General features: G+C 36.5%; 1 protein-coding gene across 5 annotated transcripts in view; it reads left to right on the top strand.

Annotated features, from left to right (window-relative positions):
- Positions 1-15,818, top strand: part of PLS1 (plastin 1) — a 44,444-nt gene extending 28,626 nt beyond the window's left edge. For 3 of the 5 annotated variants that reach the window (XM_071812525.1, XM_065845038.2, XM_065845039.2), the window contains exons 7-16: positions 856-1,021; positions 1,117-1,259; positions 2,525-2,620; positions 3,860-4,055; positions 8,847-8,925; positions 10,131-10,245; positions 10,971-11,104; positions 12,054-12,177; positions 14,225-14,349; positions 14,792-15,764. In XM_071812525.1, coding sequence (XP_071668626.1) covers positions 856-1,021; positions 1,117-1,259; positions 2,525-2,620; positions 3,860-4,055; positions 8,847-8,925; positions 10,131-10,245; positions 10,971-11,104; positions 12,054-12,177; positions 14,225-14,349; positions 14,792-14,927 — 1,314 coding nt within the window. In that variant the 3' untranslated portion in view covers positions 14,928-15,764. Of the gene's footprint in view, positions 1-855; positions 1,022-1,116; positions 1,260-2,524; positions 2,621-3,859; positions 4,056-8,846; positions 8,926-10,130; positions 10,246-10,970; positions 11,105-12,053; positions 12,178-14,224; positions 14,350-14,791; positions 15,765-15,799 lie in introns of those variants that run through there. The other 2 variants (XR_011740500.1, XR_011740501.1) reach the window with 2 other exon arrangements.
- The last annotated feature ends 1,244 nt before the right edge of the window (positions 15,819-17,062 follow it).

The raw sequence follows: 17,062 nt of genomic DNA on the forward strand, positions 1-17,062 counted from the left end.
TGTGGATCTGGGAAGTAGATCCATAAGTTGCCAGCCTAATGAGGAAAAAAACCAACCTTGATTAAAAGCCTCAGTTAACTGGAAGACTTTTCAGGCTGTGATATTAAAATATGAGAAGTTAAAACCTACCATGTTCTAAATCTTCCAGATGGGTTTTGTAATATCTACTTATTTAAATAAGGTGTGTCAGCAAATAAAATACTACATGTGTCTGTGTTGTCTCTGTACATAGTTAAAATATGACATGAGAAAATAGAGTAATATTTATGAGAGCTGCCAGGTTGTTTTTTTTTTTTTTGGAATGTTTAATCTGTGACAATCATTAGCTTTACTTTCAGTGTCAGGATGTTGAATTGCCTGATTTTCGTATGCTATTTGTTCAATTAGAGTTTAACAGTTGCTTGAATAACTGTCTCAGCCTGTATAAGATCCAAGATGGGATGACAGTGATGTCAATAGCCTCCTGCACAGCGCCGAATTCCACATAAGCATGTTTTTCCACAGGGTCATGTCCCTGATATTTTGAGGAGTATTGTTTAGTTTGTGTATGTCACACTTATGAGTTACAAAAATATTTTGATTGGAGTATTCCTCAGCAATCCAGGCTGTGGAAGGTGGCCCATGATTTTTTGGTGGGTCCATGTTAAACACCGTCAGTGATGTTTTTCATTAAATTTTGTTACGATATGTGAGGGTTCATAAAAAGTCTCCGGTTTTCCCACCGGGACCCAATGAATTAATGCATTATTTCTTATTATTTCTTCTGAAACTTTATTATGAAGAAAAATTTAATATGAAGAAACTTACTAACAATTACAGCCTCATAAGTTGGTTAAACGATAATATTCCAAACAGGAAAACCTAAACCTGGCTCTGAACTCGGCATCTGCTATTGGCTGTACAGTTGTCAATATTGGATCACAAGACTTGCAAGAAGGAAAGCCACACTTGGTATTAGGACTCTTGTGGCAGATCATTAAAGTTGGTCTTTTTGCTGATATTGAGCTCTCCAGAAATGAAGGTAAGATCAATGCCAGGTACAGCAATATCTGCGATTTGGAATTAACTGAGACCACAATAGCAATTATTTCAGCTTTCTTTCAAACTTGCTTTTAGCTCTTATCGCCTTGCTAAATGAAGGGGAAGAGCTAGATCAGTTAATGAAGCTTTCTCCAGAAGAACTCTTGCTACGCTGGGTGAACTACCATCTGACCAATGCAGGGTGGCAGAAAGTCAGTAACTTCAGCCAAGACATTAAGGTATGTAGTTACTACTACTAAGTTACACTCCTAAGATGGATATTAGTTAGTTAGGACAGTTAGTACTACCTTATTAGTTATCTTTCCCCGTCCATCCTTCCCTTCTCCGGGATCTTCAGAATCCGATCTTTTCTTTTGTTGTTTTAAGGAAGAAGTGAGTGGCTTTAAATTTCCTCCCAGGGCATATTTGCTAATGGTCATTGCACTTTGTACCTATCATTCTACAGAACATCAGGAAACCTCTTAAGCAAAGAACAGCTAGCTATTCAGGGAGCTGTCTAGAGGAGATGTTGATGCTTGATCCAAGGAGAGAGCAGCACCCCCTCGGTCCCTGTGCTTTGCTGGTGTGCCAATTTACTGATGCAAGGGGACTGAAAGGCACGCTGGTCCCTCAGGGCAGGTGACAGGCCTGTGTAATTCTTCTCTCTTCTTCAGTCATCCTGCATAAGGTATGCAGAGTGCTGTAGTAAGTCCAGTTGAAGAGAGAAAACCCAAACTTTTTAAAACTAAAGGAGGAGGATTACCGAAGGTGGGAAGACCTCTTTTCATTGAAGAAAACCACGCCATTAATGGCTAGTTATATCTTTTGAAATGCCACCAAGAAGGCTATTATTAAACCAAACTTTCAACTAGGGTTTTATATGAAGACTGCTACTGTGGTAAAAATATTGCATGCTATTTCAGAGTAGTATTAAATACTTCTAAAACTAACAGGTTTTTGTGTCATTTTCCTGGTTTCTTAGTGGAGAGAAAAAACAAGAAAAATACTGAAAACGGTATCAAATAAAACCAATTTATGGCTATTGATTCATCCTCAAAGAGCTACTTGCTCTCCATTTTTAATTCCACTTACCTTGTTGATTAAGATAATCTTTTATACAAGAGGCTATTTGAAAAGGGATAGCAAAGGAACAGAATGCCAACACTGAAAATAAGATTGATTGTTTGCTTTTTTCTGTGAGTAACCTACATAAATTTACCTTAGGTACTTTAATTATAGCTGTCTAGTTCACATTCAACAGAATAAATTTAACGTTGTCCAGAACAATTAGCAGGCATTCCTTTTCTCTATCATCCGGCTAAATAAGTTCTGTGTGAAATACTGTGGTAGAATGGCTGTATGACCTCACCCATATTCACTGAAATTAGAGTGCCATACTTTTAACTTCTTTGGTTTTTGAACTCAACTATCAGAGCAGTAAATAGCTATGAAAGGCTACGTACTTGCTCATTTTGTTTTAAAAATATTACACTGCTTGTTTTAGGATTCAAGAGCATACTACCATCTGTTAAATCAGATTGCACCCAAAGGAGATAACCTTGATGGATTGCCCATTCAGATTGACTTCTCAGGATTTAATGTAAGTACCCAGAAGCATAAAAATAGACTGGTATTATCTGAGACCCCTATGTATGTATCCAACATCCTGGTTACAAGGCTGTCCCAGGATCCCCTTTTGTTTTGTAATGCGTTCAAATGCTCAGTCAGATTCCTCCATGTCAAAAAAGCTTAAATGGGTAAAAAGTTGAGTAAAGTTCCAGGGCACTGTTGAAACAGGATAATGCATCGTACACTGTAAAATTTGGAGATAAGTTTTACTTGGAGTAGTGTCTTAACTCTTTTTTATTTTCAGTCGGGTTCTCCAACAGGAATATTAGAAGATCCTGCTCAGTTCTGCTTTTCTGGAATTCAGACAAGGAGAAAGAGTAGACGTCAGAACCCTTATGATCCTTCCTCAAACCAAATAGCATTCAGAAATAACGTGAGCCTTTCCAAGAACCATCGAGAAAGGAAAGAATGGCAGTCATCAAGCTTTGAGTTGTGAAGGAATAGAGGACCTAAAACCAGCCTAGGCAGATGTGAAAACACTTGTCTCTAAGCTGCTACGTAAGGCTCATTGGAAGGATTACTTTGAGAATGCACTGATACAAAATTAAACTGCCTGCCTGAATTTCTAACTGTTATTCAATTCTAACAGTAATTTAATTACTAGTCATTTCCCTATAAACAGTAACTCTTGGTGTTGTGATGATTAGGTGCAAAATGTATATGCTACACAGTTTTGAAGACTGATTTATTCTTTGTAGATTAATGAGAATGAATAAGCAAAATAACACAGATTACCAATTTAAGATGATTCAGATGCAAAAATATTAAAGGGAGAGCAAGGTGTAGTGGATTATCAGATTCTGAAGCATTCAGATTCTCAATGAGAATTTTGGGCATGATCTGTAATGACTGTGCTTGAGAATATCAGTTTAAAGCAGTGATGGCGAACCTATGGCACACAGAGCAGAGGATGCACTGCAGGTATCAAGAGTCTGGAAACAGAAATATAACCACTACACTTGTGGCTGCTGTTGCTGTGATTCAGGAGGAATGAATGCTGTGCAGGCAGTCACAGAAATGAAGGACTGAAAGCAAGTTAAGGAAGATGGGATGAGGGGAATTGTTATGGACTGTAAGAGCCAGTTCAGGTGTTGGGGGGAATGAGGGAGAAACTGGCATGGATCATTTAAAGACTTGCCAAACTGAAGTTTCAGTCAAGAATGAAAAAGTGCCAGTATTCATTACAATTTTTTTCTTTTTTTTCTTTTAGGATAAAAATGACTTGAGGAGGGCTGAATACATGCTCCAACAGGCAGATAAATTGGGCTGCAGACAGTTTGTAACACCAGCGGATGTGGTTGCAGGCAACCCTAAACTCAATTTGGCTTTTGTTGCAAATCTCTTTAACACATATCCAGCCCTACACAAGCCTGGCAATTCATCTTATGATCTCAATTTATTAGAAGGTACTCAACTTGCTAAGCATACAAGAGAAAAGAATATTAATTCTTTCTATTTAAGTATTCCTTCTAGGCTGTGATAGAGGATCCCTGTGTGATGGTGCCTGTGTTAACACCAGCATATAAAGCTTTCTCATTAGCTTTCAATATAAGCCTGTAGTAGGAGTCCCCATTACTGTGAATGTTGTTCACTCATGTTCGCCTGACCAAAGGCTATTTCTGAATAACTTTCTGTAACTCATTTGCAGGAGCCAAACTTGTCCTCTTACTCCCTTCCCAGTTTCCTGTGCTTCTTTCTGTACTATTTATATTTTAGCTGATGCACTAATTCTGTCTTTCCCTCATTTCCAGTGCTGTACTATGCAGCTTTAATAGTTTTTTAAAGTACTTTTCACATATTGTGTTTATATATATGTGTGTGTATGTGTATTAGTTTGTTGTCTTTTAAAGCAGGAAACATTAAAAAAAAGGCTTATGTGTGAGCAACCTATGTTAATCTATAGCATCGGCAACCTATATAGATCCTAGCATATCAGCAAGTTTGGACTTTGCAGTCCAGATCCCTAATGCTAAAGGGATAATTGGTAGCAATCTTTGGCTGTTATGCTTTCTGTGGACCAGCTAATCCAGCATAATGAAACGGCTCCTGCCAGTGTATTTCACAGTTGTTCACTGATCTCAAAGGAATGGTGAGAATCAGGGGTGCTGCACTCGGGAGAATCATCAGCAATGTTCACACATTCCTCTGCACTGCCTACTCCTGCCTTCCTCTTACTGTTCCTATCAGGTTTCCTTTCCATCTAGGTGAGTCCATCTTCCTTTGCTCCTCTTTTTTTCATTATTTATCTGCTCAGCTGCACCCCTACGTCACAAGTCTTGTATCCCTCAGACTGCTCCTGTTTGAGGCTTCCTGCTCTAGTTCCAGCTGGGTGCCAGCTGTGGTAGAGGTATCACACAGGAGGCAGTCCAAGTAGTCTTCCCTCTGCAGCTGTGATATCCCCAGTCACCGCAGTCCCTGCTGGCCAGGACAAATGATGGAAGGAAAGGCCTGCTCTTCCTCTGCTGCAATTTTGGTAGAAATGTGTGCTCTTGGAAATGTATACAGGAGCTCTGTGATGGTGGAACATGTTCAGTTCAGCTTCTCTGTTCTGAACATAAAAATGCAGGTTCCGATTCAGTCAAATTTAGCAGAGTTCTTATTGGCGTGGCAAAAAACACTTGAACTACTTTCTGGACTTTACTGAAATAATTGGATGAGATCAAGGTCTCAGCTAAAACAGTTTGTAAAAAAATTACAATCACCTGAATGCTAGAAAAGGATTCTGTAATGATAAATACTGGCCAAATTTAACTTACTGTTTATAGTATATTTTTAGAGAGAGAGAATTATGTCAATGTTATCTGCTCAAAGGCAAGTAGACACCTCTCCTTTGTCCCCAAGTAATAACTCCTGTGGTGTCATGTAGATATAAACTGTGAAAATAGTTATTTCAGCCAGAAAACAATGGTTTTTATGTGGTTTTTGGTTAATCTGTTTTATTTTTTTCCATAAAATTCTGCATTTTAATGATGTTTTCTGAAGGTAGTGGTATAATATATAAGGCATTCATTTCTTTATAGTTTCATCATAGACTGTCTGTTGAAATCTGACTCATATTTTATAATGCTTTCCTGTTTTGCTTCATGAAATCCAGATTTGACCCCTCCTAATGTAGGTACTGTATTTAGTACTTTTCTGTACTCCATAAAAGTGTTTATTCTGCATTTTTTCTTAGTGTTTTAATCATCTCTGTCCTTTTCTGGTTGATTTTTGCATTGTTCTTGTATTTTTCTATTTCTTTAATATGCCATCTTCAGTAAAAGAGAAGGGAAAAAAAAAAAGAGGCAACTCAAACCCACAGGTCCAACATGATGCATATAAAATGGGGGTAGGACTTGCAGTAAGTCAAATGCCAAATAGTTACTTCTGTGGATTTAACCAGTAGGGGCTTTCCATGAACAGAGATGTAAAGCTCTAGGCATGTGTGGGTGAGTAGAGCTTGCTGAAAGCCTTCGTTTTCCAGCATAAATTCCATCTTTTCAGTGACTGTGCCATCCAGATAATATGATGTGGGTGTTCTTTTTGGTTTATGGCAATGAGCATTGTGCATAAATTGACATCTGCTCTGACAGTGCTGAAGAAATCTGGTGATGTGCACCTGTACGCAGAGAGCACATCCTGCTGTGTACTGATATGGCAATTGAACGTTTGCTGTTATGTAGGGGTGGAGAGGGGAGTCCTTACCTCAGCCACTGCATGACATTTCACTGGTGGTGTTGCTTCAAGGAACCTCTCACTTGTGGGGACGGCAGCAGTGTTTGAAGTTAGGCAGAAAGCTGAGTTCTTGGGGGGAGGAGGAGGAGGGACTTCTGTCCACCCACGTTTCCTCTGCTGCCGTTGCTTAGTCTACTGGAAGCCTTCAAGGCTGTTCCTGAGGGTTCCCTACTCCTGCTCAGGCTAGCTGACCTTAGGTCCAAATTGCATTTGGAGCCCTTTGGACATCTGACCACATCCCTGGGGCTACTCCCCACTCAGTTCCATGGTATAATGATCTCAAGGAAAGAGATGGCAATAAGTATAAAGGACACTACCAAATTTGCTCCTCTCTCTTTTGTGTAGCTCTGCCCCCTTTCTGCAGTTTTCCAATGATTTTGGCTATCTGCTGCACCACTTAGCAGAAGATATGCTCCTGATAGGATCACAAGGTATATTTTGAATAAAAGAACAGAGAGAAAAAATTGGTCAGTTCTGAGCCACCTGGAAACTTATGAACGCTTACATGTTGCATGATAAAGAGATTTGTTTAAAGTGGCATATTAAATTTAGTGTGTTGAGTTTAGTTCCTGGATCCCCTCTGTCCAAAAAGGTGCTGCCCAACTTGCATGCTCTTGCTCCTGCTTGGCTACTTTGGATTCCTTTAGCAGTATTAAGCATGCATTTAAAAATTCTCAATCTGAGTGCAGTTGCTGAGTATCTGGTTTTGTAGCTACACTTTGTTTAGCAAGAGTTCATTAAATACTCTTGTTACTGTCTTTGCAATAGATTAGTGTTCCTAGAAGCACTTTGCAGTCAGTGTTTTGGGTATTGCAAACAAACTCAAAGTTCAGTAAGCCTGACAACTTCAAAAAAGAAAAAAAGCAAGAGAGATATGCTTCAAAATGCTATAAACTCTTAAGTTACTCTTTATAAATTATCACACTTGTATTTTGATTGTATGGTTTTATGGAAAAACACTGGTTATTTTTAATAACTTTGTTATAAAATTTGTTTCTTTGTCTTTTAAATTTTGTTGTGGGAAGAAATATGAAACAAAGCGGGGTTTCTTTATAAATGTATTTTCAAGTCCAGAGCTTTGTGTTTTAAAAGGGGAAGAGACCTAGATTAAAGTTGTAATCTCTATCTAAAAAATCTGTAATGACATATTATTTTTCCATGAAAGAGACCTATTTAAAGGGGTTTTCTTTCTCTTCTAATGATAAATATATGTTTATACAGTAGCTTCATTTTGCAAAAACATCTCTTGTTTTGTAGTCAAAATAGAACTGTAGTACTAAATGAGACTATTTTCATGTTACATAAACCTCATTAGGCAAGCTCAGTATTGTTATCCCAAGGAACAAAAATAACCAAACACAACAACAACAAAAAAACCCACCACCACACAGTGGGGGAAAGAGGGGAGGAAAAAAAAAAACCCAAAAAACTCCTACTCATATGTTTACATGTTTCAGGCCTCAGAAATCTTTTCTTATTTGGGGAGGTTTTCTCCCTTCTCAACATCCTTTGTGTCGTCTTAACTGTGGATTATCAGCCCAGGAGAACAAAGCAATGAGGTTATTCCAGGCTCGCGTATTCAGGCTAAATATTTTCTTAAATGCTGGTTTTTTTGATGTAAGGGAAAACAGCTGATGCAGCATTGATTCACATGATATTAACCACAGATACACTGTTAAAATTTAGATAACGTATATTTGAAATTCATGTATTACTGTGAACTGTAATTTTATAGAGAAAAAGTGTTAGTTTAGGAACTCTTGATTACAACAGATGAGAACAATCGAAGTCAGGAAAGTGAAAGGTGGTTTGTTTTGTTTCGTTTTTTCTACTGAATTTTCTGCATTTCTCCTAAGCAGAGTTAATAGTTAGAACTGCAGAAATAACTACCCTCCTTGGTAACAGAAATAGCTTCACAAATTTAACCAATATAATACTGCTTTGCTAAGTCTCCAGTGTTTAAAGTGAAAAAGGTGAGGCCTGTTGCTTTGGGGAGGACCTTCACAAATTAACAGTGGGAAATTCTGTGTGGAGAGAAGTGGAGCTGTATTTTCTGGAGTTTGATCCAATTGCAATAAGGGAGTTAGTACTAACTTATAATAAAAATATGCCATTTCAAACAGATTTAAAGACACTGTTGAATGCAATTTTCACTGATTTTGGTGTTAGGAAAGTATTATTAATAATTATTTTTCTCCATGAAATATTAATTGTCTGAAGTATGCCCAACAAGCTGTTTCTGTATTCTATCAAATTGTATTTACACAGAAAAATGTAGTTTAATAGCACTCCCTGTAGTGCCTCTGACCTTGTGCGCAGAACTGAGGGACTGAGTGTGATGGCATTGCCAATAGAGACTGCTCTTAGGGAAAGGGTGAACTCATTTTTGGTGGGGGGAAGGGGGTGGAAAAAGGTTTGAGAGTAATTTAAACATCGCTTATTAAAGTATTTCCTCCAATAATTTATATAAATTGTCACCATAGGAGAAAGTAAGGAAGAAAGGACCTTCAGAAACTGGATGAATTCACTGGGTGTAAGCCCATACGTTAATCATTTATATAGGTATGTATATTTTTAACCAATAATTTGATTTTTATTAGATGAAAGGGGAAGAAAGAAAAGAACAAAGGAAAGTTGTATTTCTGCTAGAACAGTGTTTTTGAGGTTTCCACACAGTGTGATAGGAACTTAAAAACTAATCTGTAGAACTGCATTAAGCAGTATCAGGCTCAGATATTCTACTCACAATCTAGAAATACTAGAAAACCTAAGAAGTTCTTACGTACTCCTTTCACTGGTACATTGAATTATGTTTTTTAAAAAAGTTGAGATAATGGTGTTTCATAATGCATGATTTTTGTTTTATCTCATGATGGATGAAATGACCACAAATCTATTAAAACAGTAATGTAAACTCTAAGAGGATAGATGTCTGCTAGCAGACTGTAAGAATCTATGCAGTGTGGTATTTCCTCAGAACAAAGGGCTTTTTAACATGCTTTTTAGATGCTTCTGATCACTTTCAAATTGTGCCAGCAGTTGATTCAAATTCTATTAATAAAAGATGGGATACAGGGAGCAATTGGGGACATCTGCTTGCATGTATACTTGCTGTTAGGTTTCATTGTTTCTGTTTTCTGACCTCTGTCAAGTGATACCATCAGTAGGTAGCTTAACATCAAGAATTTCAGTTAGCAAGTAGCTGAAGGGGATTATCAGGAATGCAGTTTATAATGGGAAAATAATATTTTTCCCAATATTCTTTTTTTTCCATGAGATAAGTTTGGGTGGGTTTTTTTGTGGTTTGGTTTTGGTTGGTTTGTTTGTTGGCATTTTTTTGTTTGGGTTTTTTGTTTTTGTTTTTTGCCAAATACATCTGCGGGTGCAAATAAAGCATGAGTATTTAAGATTTTTGAATCTTCCGGGAAAGCTAAAACTAGATGAATAAATGAGAACTCTTTATCTAGGTGTCTTATCTTTGCCTACCCTATGAAAGCAATTACTTAATTAAAAGTTGGTAAAAGCCATGGCTATGCTTACTTCACTGAGATTTGTGAAAATAATAAAATGTACAATTCAAGGTAAATAATTGCAGAAATCATGCAATAGTATATAGTCTAGTTTCTTCACAGAACGACACAAATCTTTATTTACATGACTAGAATTTTTCAGCAACTTAATTAAACTTTGAGAAGTCCCAAGTACTTACTGTTTTCATTGTGAACATGAGCTTTTGTACTGAACCCCACTGTTTTACTCTGGTTTAGTGACCTCTCTGATGCTTTAATAATTTTCCAATTGTATGATATGACTCGTGTGCCGGTTAACTGGAACCACGTCAACAAACCTCCTTATCCATTACTTGGTGGTAACATGAAAAAGGTGGGTAAATACCCTCAACACAGGCCAGCTTCACTGTCTGCAGTTGTGCTGTGGGTTGTCTAGATTTGCACACTACTGAGGCACTCCTGGGGGAAAAAAAATACAAGGGGGTGGGGGAATATCTTCTAGATATTATCCCAAGAAAGAAATAGCAGCTATAGCATGTATCACTTTAGTTTCTAAATGTGGATACCTTTGGGGCGTATTTACTTTAGGGTCTAATTAGGGTATGTAAGTAGAAGTTGCAGACCTGACACAGCTATCATTGCCTGAAGCTCTTATTTTGTGTGCTGTTTCCTCTCAGAGCACTTTCACAGTTCTATATGCTGCCAAGAAAACTTGTGCAAGACTTGCAGAATCCAAGCTTTCAATTAGTTTCGTGATCATTATGAAGCCAGAAATGTAGAGGAAAAAAAATTACTGTCTAATGCATTTCAATATTTTTCCAAATTCAGTTTTGATCTAAGTGTAGATTATTGACTTCAGTGGGAGTGAACTTGATTTTTTCAAGTGTGAAAAAAGGTTATCATAGGAATCTTGCCTTCTTGCATTTATAATAAAAGCTGTTTGAGTCACAGTGTAGGAAGGCTAGAAATCTTTCTCTGGCTCCACATCTTACTATAAGTAACAGCAAGCCGAAGTAATTGAAAATGCACAGAGGTAATAGGTCTGCATTACAGAAATACCAAGGTATTTACACTTATTTTATATACATTTATTTTTAGATTGAGAATTGCAATTATGCAGTAGAGCTTGGGAAGACAAAAGCCAAATTCTCACTGGTTGGTATTGCTGGACATGATCTAAACGAGGGTAATCCAACACTGACTTTGGCTTTGGTATGGCAGCTAATGAGAAGGTAAGTTAGGCACAGTATACAATAGATGTGTGTGTGTATATGTATATATATGTGTATATATATATGTACATGTGTCTCTGTAAATCAAGACAAATTAAAGCTAGTGTTCAGTTCACTCAACAGGTATTCTAGAGAGCTATCTGTAAATATCCCTCTTCTCAAAGATAAACTTCTATTCATTTTTAGTAGTTTTATATACTGTGTAGTGATTGAAACCACAATCATGTGTATATGTACACATCCATACAGAGAGACAATTAAAACTTTATATACAACTGTGATTAAAACTGTAAACCTTGCAGAAAGTAAAAAGAGCACAACTTATTTTGTGTTGATTCCATTTATCTTTCTGTAAGTAGACAGTAATTTAAATATTTGTAAAGTCAAAGATAAAAAGGAAGAAGTTATATATGCTACAAAAGTTAAAATTGGAAGAAGTTTTTAGGCCTTCACAGCTATAGTAATGTAAAAAACTATATATAAAAGCTATCACGAAATCAAAATCTTGCCAGTGCACTTGAGTGGGAAAAACGTAAGTTGATTTCAATAAAGAGTATTTTATTGCAAATGTTTTCCACAAGTTAATTTTCTTACACCTGCTCCAGAACACTCAATGGTTTTTGTTTCCTCAGACTGTTTCAATTCAGTTTCTGAGGTGACTTAGATAGTAGGGAGCCATTTAAACTTATAAAGTAAAATTAGTTATGATGCGCTGAGTAAAACAAATATATGAAGAAGATGTAACAGAGAATATTCTGAATTTTAGGATGTTGTTTTGTTCTTGCAACAAAAGTACCAAATAGTTTATAAGGTAAGAACACCTCATGAAGATCAGTACTTGGCATTGTTACTTTGCTGAAGTAATATTTTACTTTTTCTTGTAGCTTTGTACTGTTAGCAGAGTTGAGTTCTACCACTCATTTTAACTCTCTCATTTTCTTTATTAAAGATATACTTTGAATGTACTGTCAGATCTTGGAGAGGGTGAAAAAGTAAACGATGAAATTATTATTAAATGGGTGAATCAGACACTTGCAAAAGCAAATAAGAAAACTTCAATTTCAAGTTTCAAGGTAATCAAATTAATTTACTTTTTTTTTCTTTCCACATATGATCAGATCTGGGGTTTTTAACCGGATCTGTTAACAACTTGGCTTTAACAGCAGCTCTCCTATCAGCTAGCATAATTGTATAAGGAAATATTTCTGATAGGCTGTGAATATTCAAAAGTATTTTACAAGTCTATTAATAAGAAACAAAAAGAAATTATAATTGCTGCTGTAGAATTCAAAACAGAAAACAACAAAAGTCAACTTTCAAAGGAGCTTCTGTCTGAAGCTACCAATGTTCGGGCATGGTTATGTCTTGCAGATTTTTGGATATAGGCGCTCTCATGCTCATACAAATACGAAGAACAATTTTGGAAATGCTGAGGAGTGGGGTTGGAATCACCATTTTTAATCACAGCTGGTCAAAACGATGTGCTCTTGCCTGACAACCGGGAGAGGGAGCCCAAGTTAACCAGCAACATCTGTCCTCATGGGCATGGCTCATGTGCAGCAGACCTGTGAAAAACAAGGGCTGTTCCCATTCAGCAAATATCAACAAATTGATAAAGGAAGCTTTCCGTTCAGATTTTTAAAGTGCTAAATGCGAAAGAAGTCATATGATTGTCATGTGTGCCATGCTGTGTGAATCTCATTCCTTAGAAAAGGTAGATTAATAATTGCACTTGCATGCAAATAAACCTTCTTACACAGGTTCGTTGTATACTCTGTGAAACAGTTATGTTTGTGGTTCACAACAGGAACATAAGAATCTAGAAAGTTAGATATTTGGGAGCTCACTGTGGTGTGAAATGGAATTAGGTAGGCATTAGGCAAAAGCTAATATCAAATAATTTTACAGAATAAAATATTTAATGTTTACTCTAGAAGGTAACTGAGGCCTTTGTCTTCTCAAAAGGGGTTGCTGCTTCTCTTATTTCTACATAAATTGTAATGTGGTATAAATAAGTTGACGGTATGAAGACAATCTGCCCTAATATCTTGCGTGTAGTACGTCTGTGCTTTTCGGGTGATGTCAGTTGTGTTTTCAAGGTAATTCAATTGATGGTAGACCAATAAAGATAAGGAGCTGCTGATGTAAAGGAACATTATTCAGTATACCTTTTTTACTACTGATGCTTGACAACATTCACATACATAGTCTTTAACAATTTGAATTCTTGTCTGTATTTTCAGGTTACTGCAGCAAGCAGATTGTGTAGCAAAAAAAGCAGAGGTCCCCGATATTTATTGTGAACTTTGAAAGCAAAGTTCTATTGAATTGCCATTAGTTCAAACAATAAAAATGACAAAGGTGTGGTTTTTGTCTTATGGTTCTGGGGAGATACTCCATGCATTCCATGTCTTCAGGCAGTTCTATTACTATTTTCAAGTGGTGGCTCTGTGGGGCTCCACTGAATATGAAATCATAGTTGTGACCTGATGACGGAAGCAGCTGTGTGTGCTGAGCCCCTGCAGGAACTGAGCCAGCCGCCCTGCGCATCAGCTCCCGATCTGCATTAATAGCTGAGAAGAGATAACTGCAGCAATAGCACTTGCGGTTTTAAGAATAAAAGAAAATGCACGTCTGTGCCTTAAATACAAAACTCAGACTGCTCATGCTAGCTCAGAATGTCATCTGAGCTGAAAAGCTAAAGAGTGAGCCATAAACTACTGTAGAAAATAGTTCCATTACCAAAAAAAAAAAAATAAAAAAAAAAAAAAAAGAAATAAAAATAGTTGGGGAATGTAAATACCTTTTTCTTGTCTTGAAAGTCTGGTCATTGGACTTCTTTAAAAGTTCCCTTCTGTGGGGAAGGTGGGAGTTTTTTTCATGAAATAAATGTAAACTGTTTGTGTAGTAGTAATAATAATAATAGCAGCACTGAGTGTGAATCTTACCATTTTGATTGCAGAAAGAACATTAGACTGTGGAGGGGGGGGAGCCTTCACACAGTAAAGTAGCAAAACATGATGCTCTCTTTCAATAGGCTTGTAAGATGTGCTGTAGGGTTTTTTTGCATTGTAAAGATAATAAAAGTAAATTTCTTATACTAATCCTTTTTTCTTTTAGGACAGATCGATCAGCACTAGCTTACCTGTCCTAGATTTAATAGATGCCATTGCACCAAAAGCAGTTCGTCCAGAAATGGTCAAGAGAGAAGATCTTTCTGACCAAGACAAACTGAATAATGCTAAGTAAGTTTTAAATGAATGCTTTGTATTTTCCTGATGTGCAGGATTTACTGATTTGTTAACAGAGAAAGATTACACTAATATTAGTTGACTTGTTTCAAATATAATACATTATGAATTCTAATATTCTAGTTATTTTTCTACCATATTTAAAATACGAACCTCAGATTAATGGCTGATGTGACCTACCACCACTGCACTGCATTTGGTTTATTAATAGCCTTCTGTAACCCATGCTGGTTTTGACAAAAATAAATGTTTTGAAAACCAGAAGCAGAATGCTAATACAGTTTCTAATATGTGCTTTCTTCACAATAATGTCCATTTTCTTGTAGAGTGTGAGTACTGACCAAACAGGCACATTCTGCTACTAAAATCTGTTGTTACTGTGCATCTTTGCACACTAGTAGATGAAGGGAAATAATATTTTCTCCTGTTTTCCCAGGTATGCCATTTCAGTTGCTCGAAAAATTGGTGCTCGTATATATGCTCTCCCAGATGATCTGGTTGAAGTGAAGCCAAAAATGGTGATGACTGTGTTTGCGTGTTTGATGGGAAGAGGACTGAACAAAATTAAATAAAGATATGTCACGTAACTTTCTGGGATGTTAAGCACAATGAATGCCTCGCAGTTTACAGAGGTCTGAAGCTTAGTATAAAACAAGAAAATTTGTATTCACAAATATACTAATTAATTACATTTTAATAATGTTTATATTAGTTAACATTTTATTCAGTTTCATAACACTGATTATTTATGAGTAATATTGTTTTCAGAACATGTACATTACCAAATTAACATGACAGATTTCTATTGCTTTTAAAAACCCTACCCCATATTAATCAAGCTTCATTTGCATTAATTTCCATAGCACTATAAGCATCTGCATCTTATTTCAGGACCTATTGTGAAATGCTGCTTATTTTTTCTTTTGTGGGTGTTACTTACATGTAGTCATACAAGTCTGAAGGTGCATTCCAGTCCTATAATATGACTCCTAACTGCACAAAAGTTATCGTCCTTGCCTTATTCTTTGAGAGCTTAACTGAGTTGAAGCGAATGACAGTCTTGGCATTGTCTTTAATGAGAGCAAGTAAAGGCCTGTGCTAATGTCTGGAAACTAATGAATATTGATAAAGCTGATTAAACTTTTTTTGTGGGAATAATCTTTAAATATATGCAGTAGTTCTGTCACTGAGCAGAGGCTTTTATGGTATGTGTATTAAGAAAAAAGAGCAAATAATAAGCAGAAATTTAATATGTCATTAGGTCTGCATATGTATTAGCTTTTGCAGTTGGACTAAACATCTGAATTTTTTAAAAAATTTTCATAAAATATTGTATAAGAAAACAATAAAGAGCTGGCTAGTCCAGTTTGAGGTTTCACATTAAAGTATTGCATTTCCTTATCAATTCATCCTTTGATTTTTATTAATTTTTTTTTTCCTAAAGTGTGTATCATGTGTGCAGTGGTTGTCTTGAAAGACTGGTGCATTGTCTGGATGAGATGAAGTCCATAATTATTTTCTTATTAATTTTCAAGTAAGTATTTGTACTCCTTTCTCTGCAGCCGTAAATTTTCATTATACATCCTTAACTGGACTTTTAAAGACGTTGTTAACAGAAGCCAAACAGTAAGAAAGAAAACTAAAAACATAAGAATTTTTTTTAAGTATGAAGCTGCTACTTTTTCTCTCAGCTCCTGAAAACAGTCCTAAGTCTGGTAAAACCCAAGGAATGTGATGAGTGAACAGTCAGACTAAACTTTGTCTTTGATACCTTGCACAGCATATTAATAGAAAGAGGATGCACCCATTTTGTTTCTGTTACATAAGGGAATACTGGGAGTTGAGGGAATTAAGTGCTTGGATTCAGATCCATTTTTTCTGTTTACTGGTTTGAGTTATCTGGACAAGATTCAGTTATTAGTATTTGATAGTTACCTGGTTTCTGTTCCCAGTTTCAGACGAGGACTTGGTATTGTACAGAATTTGAGTTCTTTGCCCTGAATCTAGAGCCAAGTGAGTCTTAAATCCTCATTCAACATAGGCTAAATTGAGCCTTACTTAACCTCTATACTGCAAGAATAAACAATCTTAAATGTGCAAATCTAAAGTACTGTGTTTACCTGCCCAGCTACTCAGCAACTTACTCTGTAAGGATCACTATTTCCAGTTGTGTAAACTATTGCTGTAGTGTTTTGTTCATTTTAGGAGAAAATCTGCTATGATTATGTGGCTTGCTAGTATGTGTTTAGAATTACTTTAAAGTTTGATTGAGAGGGGCTTTCAGCAGGAACCATCTCTTACCAATGTAAAAATTTGACATGCATGCTAAGAGCTGCATCTTGAAGGATAAATGACAGCTACTGCCCTTTGAAAATAGTGTTCTCCAAATAACAATATTTTACAGAGTGCAAGTGTTAACTAAAAAAGATTCTTCTAGAGGAGATTCAAACAACAGCTCTCAGTTTATGTATTTGTCCTCTGAGCTCAGTTGAAGTCAGTAACGCCATGAGCTCTGAAGTTTAGGGACAAAATGGCATACTGTTTTAATATGGAAAAGGAAAAACAAATAGATGCGGGAAAGTGAATGACACTGGCAAGCGCAGGGTGTTTCAAAAAGATGAACCTAATTTCAAGTTGGTTCATCTTCCTGAAACAGTGCGTGTTTGGAAATCAGGGCCCTGCGCAGGTGCCTCCCGCAGCGTTCGTG

This window comes from Patagioenas fasciata, chromosome 9 (genome assembly GCF_037038585.1).
Source record: "Patagioenas fasciata isolate bPatFas1 chromosome 9, bPatFas1.hap1, whole genome shotgun sequence".
NCBI classification, from domain to species: Eukaryota; Metazoa; Chordata; class Aves; order Columbiformes; family Columbidae; genus Patagioenas; species Patagioenas fasciata.